The following is a 26336-nucleotide window of genomic DNA, read 5'->3' as shown; positions in this document are numbered from 1 at the left end:
GCGTGGAGCCTATGCAGGACTCTGTCCCAGGACCCTGGGATCATGACCTGAACCGAAGGCAGCTGCTTAACTGACTGTGCCACGCAGGCATCCTGAATTTTTTCCTTTTATGACCATGTTTGCAAACTAACAGTCTTTAAATCTGTAGCCTACAACACATAAAAGTGTGTTTGCAAGGCAGATTGATACTCTCTGCAGGTACAATTTGTGTGTTTTTTACCCCAAGTCTAAGAAGCCACATTGTGATTCTACAACTTTCGAACATTTGTAGAATATTTGACTGAGGCATTTTGTTCTTTAAATCCTATTAAGGGATTTTGACATTTCAGAAGCTTTCAGACAGGAAACATGTCTCCCAGGGAAGATTATTCAGCACTATTTGAAAAATGGAAAGTGAAAGTGAGAGTGAGATAGGGAGATTTAGGCTTCTTCTGAAGCTACAGACTGCATTTGGGGTTTTCTTCCTTAGGCACTAACTGCTATCTGAATATTTATTTATCTATGTAATCTGAATGAGTCTGGTTCCACTAGATAAGATTAGACTATTGGGATTTTTGAGGTATTTTTAAATAGCATAGTGTTAAAATATTCATTAGAATTTTTGCTCTGGCATTATAATTTACTCTGCTTTGGAAATGGTGTTGATTTACTTTTTAAGGTAATTTATATTCTCAGTTGATTTTTTTTCTTTCTCGAGATGACTCCTTAATTTTCAGTGTAGCTCTGGTCCTTCATGTATGCTTTTGTGTGTGTATAAATAACATTTGTATATGTAGAGACATTTCAGGGCTCTGAAATCATGAACCTAAAGATAATGGCCATTGGCTTGATTCCTTCAGTCTTTGAAAGTTCAGTTTTTGCATTTCAGGGGCCTTCAAATGTATTTAACTGTATTTTCAGTTTTCAGCTTTCAAATATATTCTCCAGCTGAGACTGACCTTAATAAAATAGGCCAATGGGTTTAACATGGACAGTGACAGAGAATAATTAATACAGTTGCCCATTAAAGTCTTCTAAAAACAGTGATTGGCAAAATTTTTCAATATAGTGATTGATAAACTTGTTTGTGGTTGCCTGTGTAATAGCGGTAAATTTCTGATGAGGTAATTTTTAACATTTTTTTTTCTTTGAGCAGATCATGACAAGATGTTTAAGATGAGTGAAAAAATCTTACTCCTATGTGTTGGAGAGGCTGGAGACACTGTACAGTTTGCAGAATATATTCAGAAAAATGTGCAACTTTATAAGATGCGAAATGGTGGGTATTACTTGGAATGTATCTATGTTTTTGGAATATAACTTGTTTTGTCTTTAAATCTGAAATAAAAAAGTTTACTCTCTACTGGCAATTCTACATATGAGCAGACCAGTGTGGTCATATTTTTACTTGAATCTTCCTACTTTTAAAACATTATCTAGACCCTCCTGATCCTAAAAATTTTCTGCACAAATCCCAGAGCTGAGAAAAGAACCATTATAACACTGATACTTGAGGTCCACCTTGGTGATGAACATGGTGTATCAGACTTTTTAAAGTGTTAGATATTTCAGAGGATGTTACTTGACTAAAGTATATCTGAACCTCAGAACTAAAAGACCTCAGTTAAACTTGGTTTTACTATTTTTTTTTAATGTGACAAGTCACTTAGCTTCTTTGAGTCTTTATTTTCCTTACATCTAAAATGGGATAATAATAATATTAATGAATAATATGTAAAGTGTTTGTAAACTTAATGCTCTGTGTAGTTGTGGAGGAGATTTAATGTAATAGAAGAGTTCTGCCTTGCCTTTCTGGTAGATTCTTGTCTAGGAAGATAATTAAGATTTTTGTGAGTTCCCTCTGGGGCTAATAAGCTGTCATCCTTATTAAAGGATTCCTCACTAGGATTTCCTCATTAGAGAAAGCCTCACTAACAGATAATATTAGCCACAAGCTTTATGATTCAGGGAAGTTTATAGTGACACCTTAGCAGAATGGACATTACTTCAGTTACTTACTTCATAGTTTAATACACTTAAGCACAGCACTGATACAATGTGGGACTGTGAAAGAAGTTAATTTGAATATAATTGTATAAAATGGCTAGATATGACCCATTTATATAGATTTTAGGCAGCAAATTTAGCATCATACATTTAGTTCCATGAATAATTTTGAAGGCCTCCTCTATCTTAAGCACTCTGGCTATTACCACAGGGAATTCAAAGATGAAAAACACCTAAAGGACGTAGCACTCAGGTTTAAGCAAATTGAGAATATTTCAAGAGTTATTTTTTAGTGGCTCTCTAATTCATGCCTATGGCAGGTGAGGGATGCCAGTATTGTTTCTCAAGTATATTTCTCAATTAGCTACAGCAATATTTCACTGTCCTGTCCTGGGAGAGGGAGGGAGAGTAAACAAGAGTTGAGAGGGTTGCTTATTGCGTAGGTGTTAGGGTTGAAAGTCAGTGCACAAAACAAAAATTATGTGTGGTTAAAATTTGCCTTTAAAATCTTTTAAATTGGGGCGCCTGGGTGGCTCAGTCATTAAGCATTTGGCTTTGGCTCAGATCATGATCCCTGGGTCCTGGGATCAAGCCCCACATCAGGCTCCCTGCTCAGTGAAAGGCCTGCTTCTCCCTGTCCCTCTCCCCTGCTTGTGTTCCCTCTCATTGTGTCTTTCTCTGTCAAAGAAATAAATGAAATCTTTTTTTAAAAATAAATAAATAAAATCTTTTAAATTACCTGTCAAGTGTAGTTTTGTTTATATAACCCTATATAGTAATTCTTACGCATATTAAAGGTAAAGAACTGAGCTAAAATAAGGGAAAGGAGGGAAAAAGCTATATGTAAATAGGCATCAGACCTTTCTGCCTTTAAGATGACAGTCAAATCCTTAGTGGTGTTTAGGGGATTAGGTGGAGAATTGAAAAGTATTCCTACTTGTTCACAGTTGCTTGCATTATAATTTAATATGCACTAATAGACTGGTTGTGAGGATGAAGTTTAATAAACTGTGAAAGCACCTGGCACAGACCCTGAAACATAGCTGCTGTTCAATAAGTAATTGTTAGAATTTTAATCTAAATCTTACCTGCTGGGCTTGCTTCTGCAGCACATTTTATCAAATCTTACCTGCTGTAGCACTGGTGTTTGATGATAACTTAACACGTGCTGTCTGTCTTTCCAAAGTTGCAGTTTATGCATGGGTCTGCTCAGTTGCGGGTCTTTCTTGGCTTTTGGCTTTAGTCCCATTTTACTGGGGGTGGGGGTTAAGTCCCTGAGAGAGTGCATTATTAAACGCACACCTGATGGCATTCCTCTGGGCTGTAGTTTTGTTGTCATTACAACTTTTTTTTTTTTTTAGAAATTTATATGCTTTTGATACTCCCATTTTTAGAAATGTTGCAGATAGTGATGGAAACATTTTTTTTTCTGTTGCTTGTACTTTTGAAAATCATATTTAATAAACTTACTCATTTTTTTTAAAAGATTTTATTTGTTTATTTGACAGAGAGAAATCACAAGTAGACTGAGAGGCAGGCAGAGAGAGAGAGAGGGAAGCAGACTCCCTGCTGAGCAGAGAGCCCGATGCGGGACTCGATCCCAGGACCCTGAGATCATGACCTGAGCCGAAGGCAGCAGCTTAACCCACTGAGCCACCCAGGCGCCCCCTTACTTATTTTTTTAAAGAAAACCTTATAAAGTATGAATCCTCTATTTTCCCAATATTCTTTTTAAATCAACTTTAAAAATCAGCATCTCGAAACCTCTTTCTTTTTTCCCCAATACCTATACATTTGTACCCCCTTCCTTCTGTAGAGGAAACCAGTCTGACTCCGGGCGTACAGAGAGTGGAAGGATGTGAAAACAGGAGTAGTGGAATGATTTGGGGTGCTGTTATTCCTGCTGCTTCACTTTTAAGTATGATTGTTTGTCTCTTGTACCAGGTTATGAATTGTCTCCCACAGCAGCAGCTAATTTCACACGCCGAAACCTGGCAGATTGTCTTCGGAGTCGGGTGAGCAATATATCAAGCAGCCTTACATGAAAGAAGAAAAATCTTCTGTGCTTCTGTATCTTACTATACATGGGAAGCATTTTTGCCCTTTTTTGGACTTCCTAAGCCGTTCTTGGTACTTCTTCATTCTTCGGTCTCTATGGACTTGTTTTCTTTTTCTGCATAGTTGCTAATTAAAGCCCGAAGGACAAATACACTCCCAGAGAATTTGGATGGGGCACACCAATATGAAGGCCTATGAAAGTGTTTAAAATTTTTTTTAAGTTTTCATAGCAAACTATGTTCCTTAATTCCAGTGGCTGAAGGTTCTTATGTGGTAGTGGAGGCGAAACTTTGAAAATAACAATGAAGGAGCGCCTGGGTGGCTCAGTGGGTTAAGCCTCTGCCTTCGGCTCAGGTCACGATCTCAGGGTCCTGGGATCGAGTCCCGCATTGGGCTCTCTGCTCAGTGGGGAGCTTGCTTCCCCCTCTGTCTTTGCCTGCCTCTCTGCCTACTTGTGATCTCTATCAAAATAAATAAAATAAAATCTTAAAAAAAAAGAGAAAGAAAATAACAATGCAAGTTTTATTTTTTTTTTCTTTTAAGATTTTACTTATTTATTTGAGAGAGAGAGATCACAAGCAGTGGGTAGGTGGATAGAGGGAGAAGCAGACTCCCTGCTGAGCAGGGAGCTGGATTTGAGACTTGATCACACAACCGCAGAACCATGACCTGTGCCAAAGGCAGAAGCTTAACTGACTGAGCCACCCAGGCGCCCACAAATTTCATTTTAAGATTATGTGTCTTTCTGTGATTATTCTTGCCAAAGCACACAGATTTATTCATCTTCACTTACTTAGGCCTTGTTGCTGTCTTAGAGCTGTTTTTGTTCCATGGACAGCATGTTAAAAAATGGCAACATTAAGTTAAGGATTTAATGTATTAAAGATTGTGGAGGATGTGCCAAGAAAGTTCATATGATTGCTAAAGGTGTGTATTATTCCCTTCCCACGGGAACTAAGTAAATGGAGCTTTACCATGTGACCTTACCCCCTGTGCCTGTTTACTCATCTATGAAATGGAGATAACTTCCTAACCCCGCAGGAGTGCTAGGAAAATGAATGCTTGTAAATCATAATATTTAACATTCATATGACTTTTGCCCAAAGCATTTTGCTTAATAATTTAATCTACTCACTATTCCACTGAGATATATAGTAGTTAACTCTCTATCACTGATTCAGAATGAGTGGCATAAAGTGGGAGATGGACTAGTTCCAGGTCACACAGCAGGTCAGACAAAGTTACACTAATGGTGCCATAATTACTTGACTGTTCTGCCTTATGTCAGCTCCTTGATTTTTCAGTAGTGTTTCTAGAACATCAGTGCTATTCATATTTTTACTATGGTTTTAGTTTCATCTATACTTGCTTAAGCTGAACTATGACAGAAATCTAAAGTAGAAGGTTTTGTTTTTTTTTTAAGTTACATCAGAATGTCTCAATAAATAGAACCTCGTTTTCTCAGTGCTACCTTTGACCCAGGGGCTTGTGCAATATAAGGATCATGAGGTTTGAAGGGAAGCTAAAGATATTTTGGTGAGAAGGAGATAGATTTACCTATATTGTTTTGATCTGGATAAAAGGTCAGTGGCTTTTTCTTGTTCACTGCTCTGTTGAGAGAGGAAAATGGGTCAGATAAGGCCTTTTCCTGCCTCTCAGAAATTCCTGTGGTGTTTGGTAGAGTATGCTGTGGCTTGCTGTGTAAAATCTTCTTTTGACTTGTCAGGCAGAACTGGAATAAGAATTCCAGCTTTGGGCACAATAAAGACTTTGTCATAAATATAGCAGACATGAAGTAAGTTAAGCTCCTTTTAGAATTGAAATAAGAGTGGCAGGCAGTGTGCTTCATGTAAATGCAGTGGATCTGGTTAATCTAGCAGAAATGTTTGATGTCTTAACAAATAAATACCCCTTGTAGACAGTGACATAGGGCTTTAGTAAATACTGACTACATCTGCCTATGGTTCTCAGCCTAACCTTTGCTCTCCCTCCCTTCTATCAACTTAGATTGTTAGCTCTAAAATATGAGTTGATATTTTAGTCATTTTATTCTGGGGAGAAAGGTGATGATATTTTTTCAGTCTTTCTAATAAGTGTGAAGTCACTAGATTTGGTTCATTTATGCAGTCACACCAGGTGGCACATGAGACTTATTTCGGGTCATCCAGTTCCCATGTATAACTTTGTGTCTATAGCTCAAATTGTCTGATACCTAATTTGGTATGTGTGTATGTATGTGTGTGTCGTTGGGGGTGGTGTTCGGTTGGGAGGACATTTACTTATTGCAGAATATATAATACATTTATTGTAAATTCGTTCTTTAAGATGCAAGCACGTTGAGCATTGTGGTTAAGCACTGTCTCTGGAATTAGACTGCCTGAGGTTGTTTTTTTTAAAAAGATATTTATTTGAGAGAGAGAAAGCAGGGGGACGAGCGGAGGGGGAGGGAGGACAGCAGATTCCTTGGTGAGCAGGAAGTGGAATTGGGGCTCAGTCTCATGACTCCCGAGGTCATGACTTGAGCCCAAGTCAGGAGTGAGATGCTTAACCAAGAATTGAATGCTTAACTGAGCCACCTGCATGCCCCCTAGCCTGCCTTAGTTTAAATCTTTTTCTCACGAATTTACTAGCTATGTGTCTTTGGACAGATTCTAAGCTTAATTTCTCTATTTATAAGATAATAGCACCTACTTTAAAAAATTAATATAAACTAAATGAAGTGGTCATACAAAGCTGTTAGCATAGTGTGGGGCACATATGACTAATCAGTCACTTGTTTCTGTGCTGTCATTGCTGCTTGGTTGAAGAAGCAATTTAATAGCTATTGGTTGGTTTTTTATGGAGATTCTTTGTTGTGCAAGTTTAGTTGAACTTCTTTGCTGGTAAAGAGGATATAAAAAAGTATTGATATGAATAGGGAAGATGGAAGTAAAGCAACATTGATCATTTATTATGTGCAAGGCTTTATACATTTTTATGACCACTAGTCATAAGTGGCAATTAAAATTTAAAATAATTAAAATTAAATAGAATTTAAAATTTGGTTCCTAGGTGAGAGTCTCTTGGATTTTGAATGAAAAATAAACTTTTGTTTCTATACGAACATTTGGTTCCTCAGTCATAGTATCCACTTTCCGAGTGCTCAGTAGCCCCATGTGGCTAATAGCTACCATATTGGACATTACAGAATATCTTCATCATTATAGGAGGTTCTCTTGGACAGTGCTGTTCTAGATAGTTATATATGTGACCTAATTTAATGCTTACTATGACATCATAAGATGAATGTTATCCCCATTTTACTTACAAGCCTACTTTAGATTGGTTACTAATAAAGAGGTTAAATATTTCTGTTTCATGTCTTGAGTATACCAAAGACACGAGTATAGCCCGTAAAAGTCTGAGGCAAAATTCTAAATTCCAATACCATACTCTTTCATACTGTCTCCTTAATTAGTGACTAGACTATTATACAAGTATGTTTGTGCGTTTGGGGAAGTATAAAATTTCCAGTTCTGTTCAAGTGTTTAGATCTCCAAATAAGAGGGCACCTGGGTAGCTCAGTCTGGTGAGTGTCTGCCTCTTGATTTTGGCTCAGGTTGTTGATGTTGGGGTTGTGAGGGCCAGGCCTGCGTCCAGCTTCATGCTCAGCATGGGGTCTACTTGGGGTTCTCTCTCGTCTCTCCCTTTGCCCCTCCCCCAGCTCCAGTGCATGCATGCACATGTGTTTTCTCTCTCTCAAGTAATAAAATCTTTTAAAAGATCTCCATGTAGGATTATATAGATAAGATGTAAATATGTGCCCATTGTAGGCGTTCAGTAAATATTTGCTGAATCGAGGCGCCTGCGTGGCTCAGTCAGGTAAGCGTCTGCCTTTCGCTCAGGTCCTAATCTCAGGATCCTGGAATCAAGCCCCGCATCGCATCGGGCTCCCTGCTCAGTGGGGAGCCTGCTTCCCCCTCTTTCTCTGCAGCTCCCACTGCTTGTGCTCTCCCTCTCACTGTTCTCTCAAATAAGTCAGTACAACCTTAAAAATATATATGTATTTGCTGAATAAATGTCACCCATTTATTGGAAGGGAATTTTATTAAAATATTTTTTAAAAGATTTTATTTATTTATTAGAGTGAGAGAGCACAAGTCTGGGGGAAGGGCAGAGGGAAAGGGAGATGCAGACTTCCCACTGAGCTGGGAGTATGGTAGGGCTCAGTCCCAGGACCCTGGGAATCATGACCTGAGCCAAAGTCAGGTGCTTAACTGACTGAGCCACCCAGGCACCCCTTATTAAAATATTTTTAATTAATTGATGTTGCTTTGCCATGTACTATGAAATTAAAGATGAAATCAGCAGGAAGAGATGGAAAAAAAAAAACACAGAATGGGAGAAAAAAATCAAAGGCTTCGTTCTAGTTTTTACTTAAATGCATGTGTATATTTAAGTTGAGCTCCCCCTTATTATACCCTAGGGAGCAGGAAAAGGCTTATTAGGCTTTTTGCTATGGGTTTGTCTCTCCATTTTTTGATTATTTATGAGGCTTCTTTGAGCATGGGTTTTGGAGTCACATATATCAGAGTTCTAATCTGTTCTCTCATATGTTCTAGTTTCTGTGATCTTTACTAAATCACTTATGTTTGCTAAGCCTCACTTTCTTCATCTGTTATGAAGAAAGGAGTGATCAAAAATGGCGAATTACAAGAACTAAGAATTAGCCATTGGCTTAATAAAATATATTTGGATGAGTGAATGATACATCCCTGAAAACAGCAAGTATTTAATAATGACTTTATTATTAAGAACATGCTATTTGGATTTTTAATAGGATTATTTTGGAAAATTTCGTAATGGCTTATAGGCATAGTTGGCACGATGCTTATTTCAAGTCTCCTTATGATTTGATTAATAGGCTATAGAAGAGAGAGTGATAAGTAATGGGGCTGTTTCTTGCTTGAAATGAATTAGGTGGCATATTTGGATGCCCTAAAATTATCTGTTATCATCCACCCAGATCTTCATTTCACATATGCAGAGGCCAAGGTATGAGCCAGCCAAATCTGATATCCTTAGGGACTGTGGCATGGCAAGGCTTAGAGTAGAATGCTGCCCTCCATGGTATGTAATCTTTAGGGCTTTACTGCTGCCACTCACTGGCCAAAGTGTTCTCATAGAACCTTTTCTGCCAAGCACTTGGTGAGCTTTTGGTAATTTATCTTTTTATAGCACTATACTTGCTATTGCTTAGCACCTAAAAATTGGAAATAACGAGTTGGAAAAATTATCAGCCAGGCTGGTGTGGTGGTTTTCAAACTCTGTTCCATGAAGCTGCCTCAGGAAAGTCACCAAGGAAGACCACTGTGGTGAAACTTTAGCTCTGCTTCTATTCTATTTTATCTATTGGGGTTCCCTGTAGGATTTTATTTGAAAAAAGCAGCTTCACGGTCCCCTTTCTGCCAGAGTTTGGAAACCAGTAGTGTAATTGAAAGGGCCCTGCTTTAGGAAGTTTTCCCATCTTTCTTGTGAGGTAGTTGAAAAAACCCTGGGAGAAAGAGAGAATTTGTTTGAATATTTTTTATGGTTTCTTCTAGCCCTCAAATAGTATAAGTTAAAGATCTGATGTCAAGACCATGACCAGACTTGAATTTATTTTTTTCAGGGAAAGGTAAAGAATGTGTTGGAAAGAATTTCAGGTATTAGTCATTTTTGGAAGTGACCGTGACTTATTCCAACACCCTGGCCTGACTTTGAGTGTATTTCATCTGGCTTATAGTAGGCGTGGATATGTGGTCTTGTCCTAGAAGAATCTTGGTTGCTTTGAGCCTCTAATCTGACCAATAGAGTTACTGTCCTCTTGGCTGGCACAAAGATATCATCTGTTTGTTGTTATCAGTGAGGTCATGTGACATGGTGAGCAGATGGCCCTGGTGAAACCTTGACTTTGCAGGTCTTGTCCTCTAAACACGACCAGACCAGCCGTTTGTTACATATGATTAAAATACCACTAACAAGGATAATTTCACATGCTTTTTGGCGAATGTGGTTAGCAGGATGTGACATGACACAGCACTACCTTCTTCCTCCATGTGCCACCTCCCTTGAGGCCTTGTCTCCCCTGCACACTCCCGTCTCACCCATGCCCAGGCTTGCCTTCTAGCTTACCTGCTCCAGATGGGCGGCACAGTGGGAGGACACTGGCAAAGGCAGATGTGTTTATTTTCCGGAGACAAAATGTTTTGCTGCCACAGATGGCAGCGCCTTCGAGCAAATGGCAGCCTTTGACACCACTGCCACACAGCCTGGGCATCTCGACAGACAGAGCTGGCTTACTTTTGGTGATGAGGAAATTGGAAAAAAAAAAATCAAGATGTTCATCATGAAACTCATGGCATTTCAGTGCAAGCAGCAGCTCTTCTAGACCTGGAGAACAGTTCTTTCCCACCAGACCTCAGTCAACTAGTCAGCTAACTAGATGGGCCAAGAGTTTTATATTCGTTTATTATCTGGTTTCCTAGCCTGAGTAGGACATACAGTAAAAACTGAAAACATATGATTACATTTAGATGGATATTTAGTGGTACTGCAAAACACATGTGCATCTCAGGTCGCATCTCACAGGAGTCTCTTAAGATTGGGGTGGCTCATGTCTGCCCCATTAGAGATAGTGCTGTTCTATTTTTAGTGGTCATTTTGATTATCCAAGGGCCCAGCCACAGATATGCCTTCAAGTTGAGATGCCTTAATTAATATGATAACACGATAACACTTGGTGCTTATAGTGTTTTCCTCCCAAGAAGAATAAGAATTCTGACAGTGGCCCTTTAACACAGTTTCCTTACATAGTCATTAGGGCTTGACTAAGTCCATTAAGAAGACAAAGACTTGAATGTTGAATCATTATACTTACTCATCTTCTAAGGAAAAAATGGCTTAAGAAGATCCTTCTTTGAAAGTTACTGGCTTTATCAGGAATCCTTTTTTTTTTTGTTTTTTGTGTTTTTTTTTAAATATGTGCTGTTTTTCCCAGCCTTAGTGCTGATAGAGTTAGGAGTTTGCAGGTGTAAAGTCCTCCTCCCTCCCCTTCCCCATCTCTCTCCAGGGGGTTGTATGTGAGAAGGTGTTGCTTTCTCACTCAGAGAGCATATATGTGCTACCCTGTTGGATGCCTGCTGTGAGCAGAAAGAACCCCTGTTCTGGTTGAATGGAATGAGCTTATTGGGTAGCTGGGATTGTGCAACCCCATAATGCCAACTTTTCACTTAAAGAATCTTTCCTACCCACAATGGGGTTGAAGGTAATTGGTCTAAATTCATACTGTTTTGAAACTTATGTCCTGAAAATTATGCTGTTTCCTACTAAAAAAGCTTGGAGCAGCAGAGTACTGTGTCTGCTTAGTAAAAACATGCTTTTAATTTGAAAATGTGTACCATCAGAAGTACAGGTTTACCCTGCCTTTTAGGATTGCTTTAACCCTGGCCTGTGTGGGCACTCTTCAGACATACACACAGATAAAAATATGCAAATACTCTGCCTCTTCCCATGCCCCCTAGCCACCTGCAGTTGCTAATGCCTTTATTTTTATTTCTTAAATTTTAATTCCAGTATAGTTAGCATACAGTGTTAAATTCGTTTCAGGTATACAATATGTGATTCAACTTGATGTCTCTCTTTTTTTTTTTTGGCCTAACCCAGGATCATGCAGGCCTATGAATTCAGTGGCTGGTCCCAAAAATTCCATGGGGTTTTCCTGTACTCCGGTTATCTAAAGCAAAGGACAATGGGAAGTTTTTGTTTGTTTGTTCTTTAAGATTTTGTTTATCTGTTTGAGAGAGAGCACGTGCAGGAGCAGGGATAGAGGTAGAGTGCTGAGCAGGGAGCCCCACATGGGTCTCAATCCTAGGACCCTGAGATCATGACCTGGATCTTAAAGGCAGACACTTAACTGACCGAGCTACCCAGGCACCCAGGACAGTGGGAAGCTTTTGAAGAGGGAAGGAGTTCACTGTAGTATTTCTTAACCTAGAAAGTAGTTAACGTGTATACTCATTTTATTCATTAACCTGTTTGTGTATATTTTATGCAGCTTTATATGTGTATGTTACTTCACCAAAAAAGTTTAAGCAAATAAAAAGGGTGGAAGGGCAAGAAAGCATAACACGTATTTTGATAAGTTGAAGAAAATGAGGTCAGATTTACCATTGCTTTTGAGTGTAAGCCATAGAGCAAATAGGATTAATTAGTTTGGAAAGAAAAAAGGCAGGGAGAGGAAATAATGATCTCTGAGTCTTTGCAAATTGAAGTAACCTGCCAAACTCTTCATTGCCTTTCTGATGCCTCCTAATGTGTGCAGTTTTTTATAGGTGAGAAGTTCTGCAGTTGCTGATAGCATTCATTCAGTAAATCTACAGCTTGCATTGTCCTTGGGGCTGGAGAAACAAGTGTAGAGCTCAGTGAGTGCCTTTAGATGGAGAAATTGCACTGCAGAGTGACAGGTGGCACATTGGCCATACAGAGATAGATGGGTGCTCTGGGAACAGAACCTAACCTGAGCCTTAAAGGACCCACTGTCATTAAAGCAAAAGTGAGCCAAAAGGAAAACCAGAAGCACAGACCAAAGAGGTGTGTGAGAGTGTGTTAAGTCAGGCATAGGGGTTTTCTAATGAGTTTGGAGTGGGGGCAGATAGTTCTCTGAGCCTCCTACTCCTAATTTTTTAGCTGTTTTAACCAGTTGGGTTAACCAGGGCTCTACTGATTGAAAAAAAACAAATATAAATACATACCTCTATGTAGTTTTTACTATGTATCCTACATATGTAAAATCCACAATCTAAATAGTTTGTTAAATATGGCTGAGATTTTTAGGGGAATGGAAGAGATTGAAACTAGAGAGGTAGTCCATGTTATGAAGACTTTGATGAAAAAGCTTTATGCTAAAGCAGTGGAGCTCTCTGGAAGCTTGTTGACTAGGAGGGGGATAGCATGATCAGATGAGATTTGGCTAGACCATTGGCTCCTTTTTGGTGAAGTGTTTGGGGAAAGAAAAGAGAAGCAGGGAGAACAATGAGAAGCTTCCATGTCAGTTGAAGAGGTAAGAGTAAATTGTGTTAAACCTAGGCTGTTAATGGGGAGCACTATATTCTAATAGAAGGGCTCCTGAACATTTGTGGTTGCTGTGGCCGTCCAGAAACATACATAATCATATATGGTCCTAAATGTCTTTCCCAGCAGACTTATTTATTAACTCGGGAAGGTGAATCAGCTTTGATGTTCAATATCTGTTGATATTCATGGGCATGCTTAGTATGTACAACCTAATATTTGCCTTGTAGTGTACAAAGCATGGCTTCTGCACTTAACTTTTTGAGCACTGACTTAAAGGTATATAGAATCTTGAATTTTCCCTGGAAACTGCTAGCTCATGAAAAAAATTCAAGTGGTCTTGTTGCAGACAATGATGGTGTTGGTTTTACCATTGCACGATCAGCAATTTTATTTTGATGTTATTTGGGAGAAAGCAGTATTTTTGATTAGCAAGTAAAATTAATGTAGAAAACAAATACCGTGTTAACTAGTTGGTATAATAAGGCATCTGTGCCATGCTGCATTTCAACTCATTAAATTTCTAAACTTCTAATTACGATAAGATTACAACTTTAATGGGAGAACTCTTCAAACTTGAAGTTAGTGATGGCTTTAGAGAAGTAAAATTTACAGAAATTTTGGAATTATTGAAGGAGAACTTTAAAACTTAATTTTGCTAAAAATTGAAATATGCACAATATTCAGGTTTTTTGCTCCTAAAATTCAGATTCAGTTGACATTTATTGGGCACCTACTACTTACTAGGCCTTCTTTCAGAAACTTTAACACAGAACAGCACTCTATTCCTCACAGCTGGCAGACAGGCAATACCATCCCCATATTTAGATGGGGCACTTGCCCCTCCAGGGCCAAATGACTCTCTCAAGTAACAAATGTAAAATGACAAAGCTACCGTTGATCTTAGGTCATCATTGCTTTTTTTCACAAAAATACATCCCTATCTTCTGACTTACAGCATTTAAAATCATAGTTTATTCAAATAATAATTTAAAAGTTGTTTGCTTTTAATTTTTAAAATGGTGGTAGTTGCAGTAATTTAGAGATTGCTGAACTTAGAGAACTCAGCCGTTGTAAGAATGTTGCCAGTGTGTTAAAACATTTGACATGAGCTACTCATTATAAAGGAAAGTGAGGACAGTTCTTACATGATGATGATTTCACATCTGCCAGCATCAAACAGGTACACCAAACAGACTTTCAGAGAAGGACCTATGGGAGAGAAAAGAGAAAGAAAAAACTTGGCTAGACACTCTCATTTTCAGGGTAATGCTTTTATTTTGTCTTGGGCCTCTAAAAAATCAAAGGTTTGTTTGTTTCTCTATTTCTCAAGTTGGTGTGAGAATCTATAAATATGGGCCAGTTTGTTTTTTTAGCACTACAAAGACGAATGTATCCCAAACAGGAGAAAAGGCAAATCAGGCGGTCATTTTAATCTAACTTCCTTGTTGTGAAGCTCAGATTGGTTTAAACTCTTAGTTTTTTTCAGTTAGAGGATTAGGAGGAAACTCATTCCAACTTCCAACTTCATACTTCCTTTTTTTTACCCTGTAAGTGGAAACAGTGGGTAACAGAGCTGGTCCTAGCTTGTGATCATGAAGAATGTCCAGTTTCTTCTCAGCTCCCCAGAACGTCTCTCTTAAACTTAGAAGTCCGTGCAGTCTTCACAATCATCCTCTGTTTTTCATCTTTCACCTTCCACTGCTGACCTGCCTCACCCTTGTCACCCTGGCTTTCTCCACTTCTTGCCCAGTCACTCGCACTCCCCAGCCTGCTGTGTGTTCTTTCTCGTCTCTCTGTTTTTGCTGACCAGGCCACTTTACTAGTCATTCATGCCTGAATGTACTTTGACGTCTCCCAACTGGCTGACTTTTAATTGCCATTTAAGACTCAGTTAAGCATTTTCCGGGGGAAATTTTCTCTATATTACTTCACCCCCCCCCAAACACACACACGTGTCACCCTCGGTTTCTTTGTGGTCTCATGGCAACCTAGGGATAGCTCTGCCAGTGTCCTTTTGTAATTGTTCACTATCTTTCTTACACATGTGAACTTTTCACTATCTTCCACATGTACAGGAATGAGTATTTGTAGAAATGAAACCTCCTAACTGGCTGGCTCTTCATTCAGACTCCTAATTTGGGTTGTAAACTCTTTTCTCTTTCCAGCTGCCTCTCGACAGCTCATGGGATTACATTTGCTCTACCATCTTTTCCCTTATTGAGAGCCTTAACTCCTCTTTCTTTCTCATCTTCTATTCTACTAGTTATTAATTCCTGTCAATTCTACGTTCCAAATAGATCTCATATTCCATTTCTCCCCTTCCATCCCTACTGCTTCTGTAGTATCCTATGACATGGAAAAGGCTTGGCTCAGCAGGGGAATAGGAGTGGTTTTCACTGGCTCCTCTTCGGTTTACATAGTGAAGTTCATTTTCTTTAGGAAGTCAATGACAGTATCATCCCAGTTCCTCTGCTTCCTGACAAAATCACCTAATTCACTAGCTATACATGTTCCCATATTCACCAGCACCCACTGTAAATGCTAAGTAACATCTGTTGAATTTAAAATAAAGGGGCGCCTGGCTGGCTTAGTCAGTGGCTTAGTTGGAAGTTGCTGAAGTCTCTTGAGATTTTTTTAAGTGTTTGATATAGTGAACCTTGCAATTCTAATATAGATACAAAGTCCGTTCATTAAAATGGCAAAATTGACATTGAAATTTTAAATTTATTTATTTGTTAGAGAGCGAGAGCACAAGCGTGCTGTGGGGAATAGGGGACAGAAGGAGAGAGAAGAAATCTCAAGCAGACTCCCCATTGAGCACAGAGTCTGACATAGGGACTCTGAGATCATGACTGGAGCTGAAATCAAGTCAGACACTCAACCAACTGAGCCACCCAAGTGCCCTGCATTGAAATTTTAAAGTTATGCCATCAAACCCATGCAAAGCAGGTATCTAGTATCTAGTGAATTCTATTGATTATTGGAAACAAGCTCTTGATTCAGAGTTCAGAGTATCAGTATAAGGAAATGATAACTAATCCATTTTGTTTATTAATGAATTTATAAAATTGGGCATTGGCAAAGCAGTTACGGTATTGGTATCTGCTCATCATCACAGGTATTTATTAAGTACTTACTACATGTTTTATATAGTTTTAGACACTTCGGGGGAGTCATGTGGTCGGACATTAAATCTGCCTTTTTAAAACTTAAAATATTATTGGTCATGTAAGATGTGATACATGAAATAGAGAACAATAGATACTGGTATGCAAAATAGTATATCCTGAAATATTTGAGTGTGAAACTGACATTTACATACGGGATCATATTTTCACACTGATTTCCATTTTGTGGAGGCAGCGTGGTTTCCTAGAAAAGCACACAAGACTCGGAATCAGAAACCTAAATTCTGTGTGGCTAACCTAAATTCTAACCACTAATTAGCTGCGTGGCTTAGGGCACATCATTGTCCCTTCTTTGATTGAGTCCCCACATTTGTAAAAGGGATGTTGGACAAACTAGTTGAGCTTTCTTCTAATTCTGTAAACTGCATTTTTGTGAAATACTCTTGGTGCCAAAGGTGAGATTTTAGGAAGCTTTGACAGTCAGCTGGGGTGAAAAAAATAGCTCACACTGCCCTTCCAAGCCCCGTCTCTGTTTAGTGCATTTAGAAGTCTGTTTATTAAAACACTGTATCGCTAGATAAACTCCTTTGTCCTATTAGTGGTTCTGCATCTCCTTCCATTACCCCGGGAATGGGAGTATGCTTCATGCACTGCTTAATGTTCCAAGGTACAGCACAGGCAAAAGCAGCTGCACCTCCAGAGCACCTCACTCCCAGCAACATCGTCCTATTCAATTAGAGGTGGCAAAGGCTGGCCTGGCTCCAAAGGAAGACTGTCAATTCCTCTTTTTTTCTGTGTCCACGCTCGGCAGGATGCTTCCTCACGCCCACCTCTCTCCCCCTTGCTGTGACTTTGGCTTCCGCCAGATGTCACACCGCTGCTTGTCACCGCCCAGACTCTCGTCGCTGATTTTGTTGTTTCAGTGTATTTATCACAACTGTTCTCTTTAGCTGTAAAATTTATGGAATTTCACACTCTTCTTAATCACTACAGTGTTTCTTTTTCATGAGAGAGGGAATATACAAGGAGTTGTGTGTGTAAGAGTTGGAAGGGGCGAAATGTTCTACTTAACTTGAGGAAAGTTTGTATGTGTGTACCATCTCACGCCCAAATACACAAAGTGGAACCAAGTTCAGTTCTACAGGGCACAGGTATTAGGAAGTCCATTTCAATCCCAGGAAGAAGTGCACTGGAGATGTGCTTATTGGCTAATTTCCCTGACTTAAATTTTATCCCTTTTTGCAAGCAAAAACGGGGGTGATTTTATTGGTTCTTAGTGGGACATCTCAATATTATTTATCTAGTCAGATCTGTTAATAATACAGTCAGATCCTAAAAGTACCAGTCGTAGTGGTGATTATGGTTATAATAACTAATCTGTATTTTTACTGTCTAACAGGCATTTACATTGGACACTTTACATTTACTGTTATTATCCCTGTTGTATAGATGAAGAAATCTCAAAATGACTTAAAGCTTTCCACTTTAAAATAACCTTATGTCATGTATTAGGGGCAAGGGGAGCAGAAGAGGGAGAGTGAATCTTAAGTAGGCTCCTGAGATCATGACCTGAGCTGAGATCAAGAGTCAGACACTTAACCATCTGAGCCACCCAGGCTCCTCTCATAGATTTTTTTAAAAATATTTTATTTATTTATTTGAGAAAGAGAGAGAGCACAAGCAGGGGGAGGGGCGGAGAGAGAAGAACAAGTAGACTTCCCGCTGAGCTCGATACCAAGACCCTGGGATCATTACCTGAGCTGAAATCAAAAGTCAGATGCTTAGCTGACCGAGCCACCCAGGCACTCCATTGTGTATTTTTTTAAAGGGAGGAAAAGATAGCACATTTGTCATTTGTCTAGCATTGCCCAGTCCCCAAAGAAGCAAAATTTTGGTGGTACCTTGTTTTAGAAGCTAAAATTCATTTCGTGTTACCAGAATGGTGCATTTAAATTTTTTCTTTGTCTATCAATTAGATATGGTGTTTGTGGTGTTTGCTAGGCTGTTGGGCAGAGAGTGTCTCATCTAAATGTTTGGATTCATTTATTGGTCATTTGGATGTTTAGATAAGTTCAAAATTGTGTTTAATATTCAGTCCCAGCCTGTATTGTGAAGGGTGCCTTGACATACAAGATACAGTTCTTGCCTTGGGGACTTCGTAACTTTGTTTCATTACCTAGACTTGCTATCTAAATAATTAGAATAATGGTAACAGCCAAAGACTAGATTATATCATGACAGAACAAGGATTACTTTGTAAAGGATTCCATTTTGCTAGAATAATTTGCAGATTCTCACAGGGAATGCTGATCATGAGGTAGAATGGAACTGATGAAAAAGCTGGAGGGGCACCTGGGTGGCTCAGTCGGTTAAGCAGCTGCCTTCAGCTCAGGTCATGATTCCACGGTCCTAGGATCAAGCTCTATGTCAGGTTTCCTGCTTAGCAGAGAGCCTGCTTCTTCCCCTCCCTCTGCCTGCCACTCTGCCTACTTGTGCTCTCTCTCAATCTCTCAAATAAATGAATATATATGTACCATATATATATTTACACGTGTGTGTGTGTGTGTATCATCTTACCAAAAAAAAAAGTAGCTAGAAAGTGAGGCCTGGCACTCAGGTGCACATATCTATAGCAGCGGAAACAGCATGAAAGTACTTAATAAATAAAGTACTTTTATTTATTCTCCAAGTCTACGTGTAAGGTTTGTTTTTGTTTGTATTTTTTCAGACTTCCAGAAAATCTCTAGGCCTCCAGGTCTGTGATCAATCTCAAGACAGGTTAGGGTAGGTTCACTGTGAAGTGGGTATGCTCTAAGTTAAGATACTTGTGAATGTCTTTGGCAGTGAATACAATGACCATGAGGCCCCTGAAAAGAGTCTGGTAAGGGGAAAGGAGGAAACTGTCATTTACTGCATTTCTCCCATGTGTCAGGCAGTGTGCTAGGCACATAATATACCTCCATGTCTCTTTATGAATACACATATGCTAGGAGTGGGTGGACTTCTCCTGAGTTCTTGTTCTGTGTATTTCATGGGCACTGTGAACTGCATAGATGATTGTGTTTCTCTAGTGATAATTTTAGCATTTATCAAGTCTTTACTGTGTCTTAGGCACTGTGCTTACTGTTTATATGCATTATCTCTTTGAATCTTCACTGTAGCTCTTTTGTGTAGGTATTAGCCCATGTTTTTAATGAGAAAACTAAAGTTCAGAGAAGTTAAAGTGACAAGCCTTTCTAAGGCCACACATTGGTAAGAGAGCCAGATTTTGAACTCAAGTCTAACTGTATAGCGTAACCCAGCAATTTTTTTGTAAGATACTTAACTTATGCTATTATTTTCCCTTTGTTCATCTAAATGCCTGACCTGTAGCCTTAGTTTTTCTTTACTTAGCAACCCATGTCTGAAGGGAGGTAGAAAGAGAAGGACCTAGGAATCTAGCAAAAAGCAACAGTGTGTGGACATTCAGAGAGATGCTGGCAGTCTGTTTAGACTTGAGTGAATTCTTGGAAGTAGGACCTATCACTTTCTGACATTTGTTTAGTGATTTTCCTCATCTTGGGATACTAGGCATTAGCCACATGTAAGTTAAAATGTGTAATGCTTTCTGGTATGATTATTACTCAGTCAGCAAATATTATATTGAGTGTGTACTATGTGCTTATATATCATTGAACAAACCATACATAATCCTGCCTTCATGGAGCTTTTAATTGGCATAAATATTTGAATATTTGTATCCAATATAAATTATATTGTATTTGTAGCTTACACGTAAGTATTTCCCTAAACACACCACTAGCAGTCACACATGTGTATGTGGTCAGAATAACACAAAATTGAAGGGCTTGGAATTTGTCTCATTCCGGGACAGTGGTAAGGATTCGAGAATATGAGGGGCTGTAACAGTCAAGAAACCCATAACAATGGCTTTGTCACTTTGAACACCATGATTCTCAGAGGAGCAGGAGTGACAGTATACAAGACTTTATTTGAAATTTTAAAAAACTAGTGTGAGCCAGAGATCTTCGATGGAGCATTGTCAGAAGAATTTCAGAAACTGCCAAGTTGTTACACAGATGTATTGATTTAATTAGTCTAGATAACACCATTTATTTATGCTTAAGCATCTCACACTTGCAAAAGTTGGTAATTCAAAGTCACACAAGAATTTGTGAGTTATCTTCTCTACCACGTATTGTGGCTTCTGAATACCGACTTCGACGAGTACATGTATCAGATGCTTCAGCATAAATAAATGATGTTATATAGACCAGTTAAGCAATACAGTTTGCTTTTGAAGTTCATTGATACAGTTTCATGTAAAAATCTTTTGGTGGTGGCTTTTAAAATCACGTGTTTTAAACACAGCGTAATCTCTCATAGTGTAGACAAGATCATCCCTGGAGATAGAACATAATCCGGGTTCTGATGCTTAGCCTTCTTGGGGTAGCAGAGTGGATCCTTAACTTACCATTACAACTTGATAAAATTGTTCTAGTTGACCAGATGGTGGGCGTTTTGGCCTGTGAACAAAGAATAGTAAACTTAACCTCTTAGTGAAAAGATGAACTTTTTTTGTGATAGGTGAGAGAATTTATTATGAAATCTCTTGGGGAGGAAAACCTCCTAGAATCCCCATCTCTGCCATCTCTGTCTCTCTCCCTTTGCCCCTTGTTCTTCTCTGTTTCCTCTTTGCTATTTCACTTTTAACCATAACAACCTGAAGGTATTCTGTGTCTGCCTGATTTTACAGTACTGTTTTCACACTTGGAAAAAAATTCTATTAGATATATATTTTTATCTCTAGCCAATTTAAACAGTTTTGTCTTTGTTGTTTAAAGTGGTAAACTACTGAAAGGAGACTGGGGTATGGCTAATATACTAAGAAATTTCAGTAGCATCTTCCAGAGTTTGGGATGCTCACCTCTGTTATTTTTTCTCACCGTACTTCCTGGAAGATAGAAAGGGGAAGGATTAACTAACCCAGTTTATACGGAAACAGAAGCTCCTAGGGCTTAAGTGTCTTGCCTAAAGTCAGACTTACTAAGAACTTAGTTGCAGAATGTGGCAGAGAGTTCTGGAGCCTGGCAGAGTATAGCATACTGCCCACCAGGAAATGTGACAGGCAGGTAATTATTTTCTCAGAAGACTTGACTACTGCTGGTCAGTTCCTACTCCTCTCAGACCATCCACCATCTTATCCCTAAGGCAGAACCTTGTTTGCAGTTTAGAGCTACTCTGTAGTATTTGAAAAATGTTACTAGGACAGCTGGCTTGGAGTTCCAGTTAAGTATATAATATTTTCATGTGTTCTTCTAACATGAGTTTCTTCAAGTTTCCAAGAGCCCATGTTAACCATTGTTCCAAGAATGTGAGATGTCAGTTTTAAGACCACTAGCTGTTACTACTTGATGCTCTATAGAAGGGTGTGTAAATATATTCAGTTTCATTTAACGTGCATTTAATTGAATATGTAACTTTAAGGATGGGCACATAATCTTGAGCAAAGCTTGCTCACTACCCACAGAGGCAAATGTAAGATGAAAAACACATTTTGCAGTGAAAAACGAAGCTATGTAAAATGGGGAGTCTCACCACTGATGCCTAGGGGCATAGACAGGCTGAATGTGACATGGTAAATGGCCCAGCTGGTGTAAAAGAAAAAAGCATCCCTTTGGAGATGAAGAGCAAGGCAGACTTAGTCAAGGTTCTTTGTAGAAACTTGCATATTTAGGGGCACCTGGGTCGCTCAGTCATTAAGGGTCTATCTTCGGCTTGGGTCATGATCCCAGGGTCCTGGGATCGAGCCCCATATCAGGCTCCCTGCTTGGCAGGAAGCCTGCTTTCCCTCTCTCTCTTCCCCAGCTGTGTGCCTGTTCTCTCGCACTCTCTGTCAAATATATAAATAAAATCTTTAAAAAAAGAAACTTGCATGTCTAGATTTGCTGGTAATGCAAAGAAAAGACACCTGTTAATTACTTCACATTTGTCTCATTGATATAAATTATTTTTCAGTTATCTTAGGAGAGCCTTGTTATATAAGGAAAATATTATTAACATTTCACTTAAATCTACAGTTCTTCTAGTATTTACTATGTTTCCACAGTTCTAGCATATTTTTGGACTTCCATTATTACTGTCTGCACTAAAAGTTTAGTGCTTTGAGGGGTGCCTGGCTGGCTCAGTTGAGGAGAACATGCAACTCTTGATCTAGGAGTTGTGAGTTTGAGCCCCACATTGGGCATGGAGCCTACTTAAAATGAAGAATTAAAAAAAAAGTTTAGTGATTTGACTTAAATTTTTGAGACTGCTATCCTTCTGCAACCCACGAGTTGTTTCTTTAATACTGGGGCATACGATCTACCGCTTGAGAGTTTGGTCCCGGTGCCCAAACTGAAACTATTTATTTTGGAGGAAGTGGTTGGGGCTGCTGCTTGCTTTATTCTGTGGCATGACACTCTTAGAATTGTGTTTGTTGGCTTCAGCGATTAGGAAAGACAGAAGAGCACCGATGCTTTCTCTGCCTTTGAAATGCTTTTGTAACAAGTTCTTGTCCATAGTCTTTAAGAAGAAAGCAGTTTTTGTTTGTTTGTTTTAATACCTTAAAGAGTCCCAATGCTCTTCTGTTCAGAGAAAAGAAGCCAACCTCCCTTTACCTCTTACCACACTCTTGGACCTTTAAATTTTTCTCAGTTTTTACTTTCATCATGATTCCTTAGCTGGTGCTATTTTCTTATTCATCAAGAATTGGAATGTTTCAGGGCACCTGGGTGGCTCAGTGGATTAAGCCTCTGCCTTCAGCTCAGGTCGTGATCTGAGGGTCCTGGAATCGAGCCCCACTTCGGGCTCTGTGCTTAGTGGGGAGCCTGCTTCCCCCCGCCCCCCTCTGACTGCCTCTCTGCCTACTTGTGATCTGTCAAATAAATAAAAATAAAATCTTTAAAAAAAATTTGAATTTGGTGTGTTCCCATTTGTCATGGGAAGAGATGTTGATGTTCCTGCTTTGACCATGTCTTTCTTTTGCAGACCCCGTATCATGTCAACCTCCTCCTGGCTGGCTATGATGAGCATGAGGGTCCAGCGCTCTACTACATGGACTACCTGGCAGCCTTGGCCAAGGCCCCTTTTGCAGCCCATGGCTATGGTGCCTTCCTGACTCTCAGTATCCTGGACCGATACTATACACCAAGTAAGTTCTAGTGCACTAGGTAGGGAGTAGTAGCAGAGCCCCATCCTGAGCTGCTTCCCCATTTTGTACACCACCCCTTGGGCTTGTGTGGTCAGGGCTTGAGTAGAGGATGGATGGAGCCTGGGAAGCACATCCAGGTACCTTGTGGAAGCTGCTCTCCCTGCAGGTCAAGGCTGTTGAAGAGCTAATAAAAGTAGTCCCTTTCTGCCGGACAAAAGGAGATACTGCCTATGTCCAGAGCTGGGTTTTGTTTTGTTTTGAGGGGTGTGGGAGTAGTGAATAAGACTAATTTTTCAGTTTTTTAACTCACTTTGCTCTGCCTGGATGCTTATTAGCATCTCAGCTATAAAGAACGAGCAAATAAACCAAGTGGTTTGTGTGTTTGTTTTGAACTTGTGAGGTTGAACAGGTCCCTAGCATGACAACTGAGGATATTTTTTGCTTAAATGTTAAAGCTTTTGAAGGCCACAAGTCTAGGCCCTTCCCTTGGTTCTTATCACCTGATGGCTGACCCTCCTATAAGAAGGAGCTGGCTCTCTCCTTGTCGATAAACTGTTAGCTTGGCCAAGCTTTCAGCACAGGAATGCTTTTGTGCTAAGTTCTATCTTCTGACTCCAATCCCAACCTTGATTTTCACCACCATGAGCAACAGGCACTTGGGATTTTTCCCTTTTTACAGGCTGTAGATGCAGCACAGATAGCCACTTCTCTCCTTAAATTCCATTCTTCCCTGTCAGTACAGGAAAAATCTGGCTCCTCCACTCTTTTTTTGGTGCTGCCCTCTCATTCAACCTTAGCCATGCCAGAGCTCTAGGCCACATCCTGAAAAGAATTAGCCTGGCCTCCTAGTGACTGTTTCTTGATTTGGCATCTGTCAGTAATCCAGCTGACTTGCCCACCAAAATCACCACTAACCACCCCTGAAGCCAAACTGCATAATATGTCATCCCAGTTTGCCATGCTTCTGGACAGTTCCTTTGGCTCTGATTTTATGAGAGTCTCAGCCCTATCCCATGAATTCTCTTTCCATTGTTAAAGGGAGACCCAGCTGGGAAAGTGAGGCTAAAACTCGGGCCCTGTCCTCCCTTTCCCTGACTTGCAGCTGGCTAGGGCAGATGGAACTGATTTAAGCCCTGGTCTAAAAGGGGGGGTTGGGGTGCGTGTAGGGGTGAGGGGGATGGGCTGTAAAAAAGAGGCAAGCCGCTGGACTTCTCTAGAGGCAGGCCCTGGCCATGGGAGGCAGAATTCCGTCATGCTTACCCTTCTCTGTAGCAAATCAATTTGCAATGGCTTGTGGCTGCCAGAGCACTGGGTCTGGGGCACCTTCCACTGCATATGGAATAAGTTTATTGGAAACTAGAAGGCTAGGCTTTTTTTTTTTTTTTTTTTTTTTTTTCCCATTTCCATTTGTCTGGCATACTGACCTGAAGAAGTTTGAAAGGTAAAAGTTGTGGCAGATAGACTTAATGGCATCGCCTTGAGTGCATGGTCTCTTGTGTTCTCTTTCAGCTATCTCTCGTGAGAGGGCAGTGGAGCTTCTTAGGAAATGTCTAGAGGAGGTGAGTAGCTCCCACAGGATCCTGAAAGGAATGTTTATCTCTGTTTGCCAATATTGTTCCGTTCCTTGGTTGCATTTTTTTCTGATCTTTGCCAGAAGGTGTAATACATACCCACTAACCAGATGTGAAGTTCCTACCAGGTATAGAGTTTGGTGGGTAACAAGCTTAGTTTTTCCTCTCCTGGGTTTCCTCTCATCAATGTCAGTTTTACAGTTTAGATACTTGTTAAGTGGGGGTGGACAGGTTCATCCAGCCTAGTGGCTCTTAGATTTTGGTGTGTATAATCAAGGGACCTGTGGGGTTTTTTTGTTTGTTTGTTTGTTTTTCGTTTTGTTTTTAAGCAGATTCATGACCTCCACCTCCACCCGCTTTTTTTTTCTTTTAAAAAATTTATTTATTTATTTGATAGACAGAGATCACAAGTAGTCAGAGAGGCAGGCAGAGAGAGAGAGGAGGAAGCAGGCTCCCCGCTGACCATAGAGCCCGATGTGGGGCTCGATTCCAAGACCCTGGGATCATGACCTGAGTCGAAGGCAGAGGCTTTTAACCTACTGAGCCACCCAGGCGCCCCATTCTGATTCATTTGTCCTGGTGTGGAGCCTGAGTAATTGGCAGTGTCAAGTGATTTTGTTGCAGGTGGTAACTGGAACATACTGTAAGAACTACTACTGCCCTAGACTTTATACTACTGCCCTAGACTTTATACCTGCTCTATTCTTGTGCCACCTGGAGTTGCCATACTGTCTGCTCTCTCATAGTGCAGTGGTCCTGAGAGAAAGCCTTCCCTGAGAATTCGGGAGGCCACAGAAAGCAACTAGGACGCTTAAAGCAGAAGAGAAGGGAAGCCTTTAGTTTATGAGGCCAGACACATGGACACCACCCATTCCAGTACTACTCCTAAGAGTCTTTGGGGTACATATGGAGGATGAGGAGGAAGAGAAAGCAGCTCCCATAGGCATTTGAATTCTTTCTCTGTTTCTGTGGCCTAAGGATGAACTTGAATTTGTGGTCTGGTGAGAGAATAGTAGGGTGAGAGCCAGGTGGGAGCATTGAGCATGATGTCAATTTGCCTCTTATACGGCCCTGTCATTTTCAGTCCACGGTGCCCCCTTCTTCCTCTTGTTTGTGAATCCCCTTTCCAAAGCAGAAGCTGAGAATAAACTCATGTGCTTTCTTCAGTCATTCAGCTAAGAGGCTGTTATTAGTCCAGCTGTCCTAAGTGTTAGAAGGGGCCGCTAGGGAGAAGTCACTGGCATATCGAGTGCTTTGAGACTTTATTCACCATGGAGTCTCAGGTTGATCATTTAGAAACCCACATTT

At 40.0% G+C, this 26336-nt stretch overlaps 1 protein-coding gene across 1 annotated transcript in view; it reads left to right on the top strand.

Annotated features, from left to right (window-relative positions):
• PSMB2 (proteasome 20S subunit beta 2) overlaps positions 1 to 26336 on the top strand; it is a 31942-nt gene that overhangs the window by 4422 nt on the left and 1184 nt on the right. The window contains exons 2-5 of the mRNA XM_082686933.1: positions 1136 to 1258; positions 3931 to 4001; positions 23295 to 23457; positions 24967 to 25016. Of these exons, the coding sequence (XP_082543059.1) occupies positions 1136 to 1258; positions 3931 to 4001; positions 23295 to 23457; positions 24967 to 25016 (407 nt within the window). The remainder of the gene's footprint in view (positions 1 to 1135; positions 1259 to 3930; positions 4002 to 23294; positions 23458 to 24966; positions 25017 to 26336) is intronic.

This window comes from Mustela nivalis (assembly GCF_964662115.1).
Source record: "Mustela nivalis genome assembly, chromosome: 10".
Classification (NCBI taxonomy): domain Eukaryota; kingdom Metazoa; phylum Chordata; class Mammalia; order Carnivora; family Mustelidae; genus Mustela; species Mustela nivalis.
Note: the sequence above shows the minus strand (reverse complement) of the source record. Positions and strands in the feature narration are given on the sequence as shown.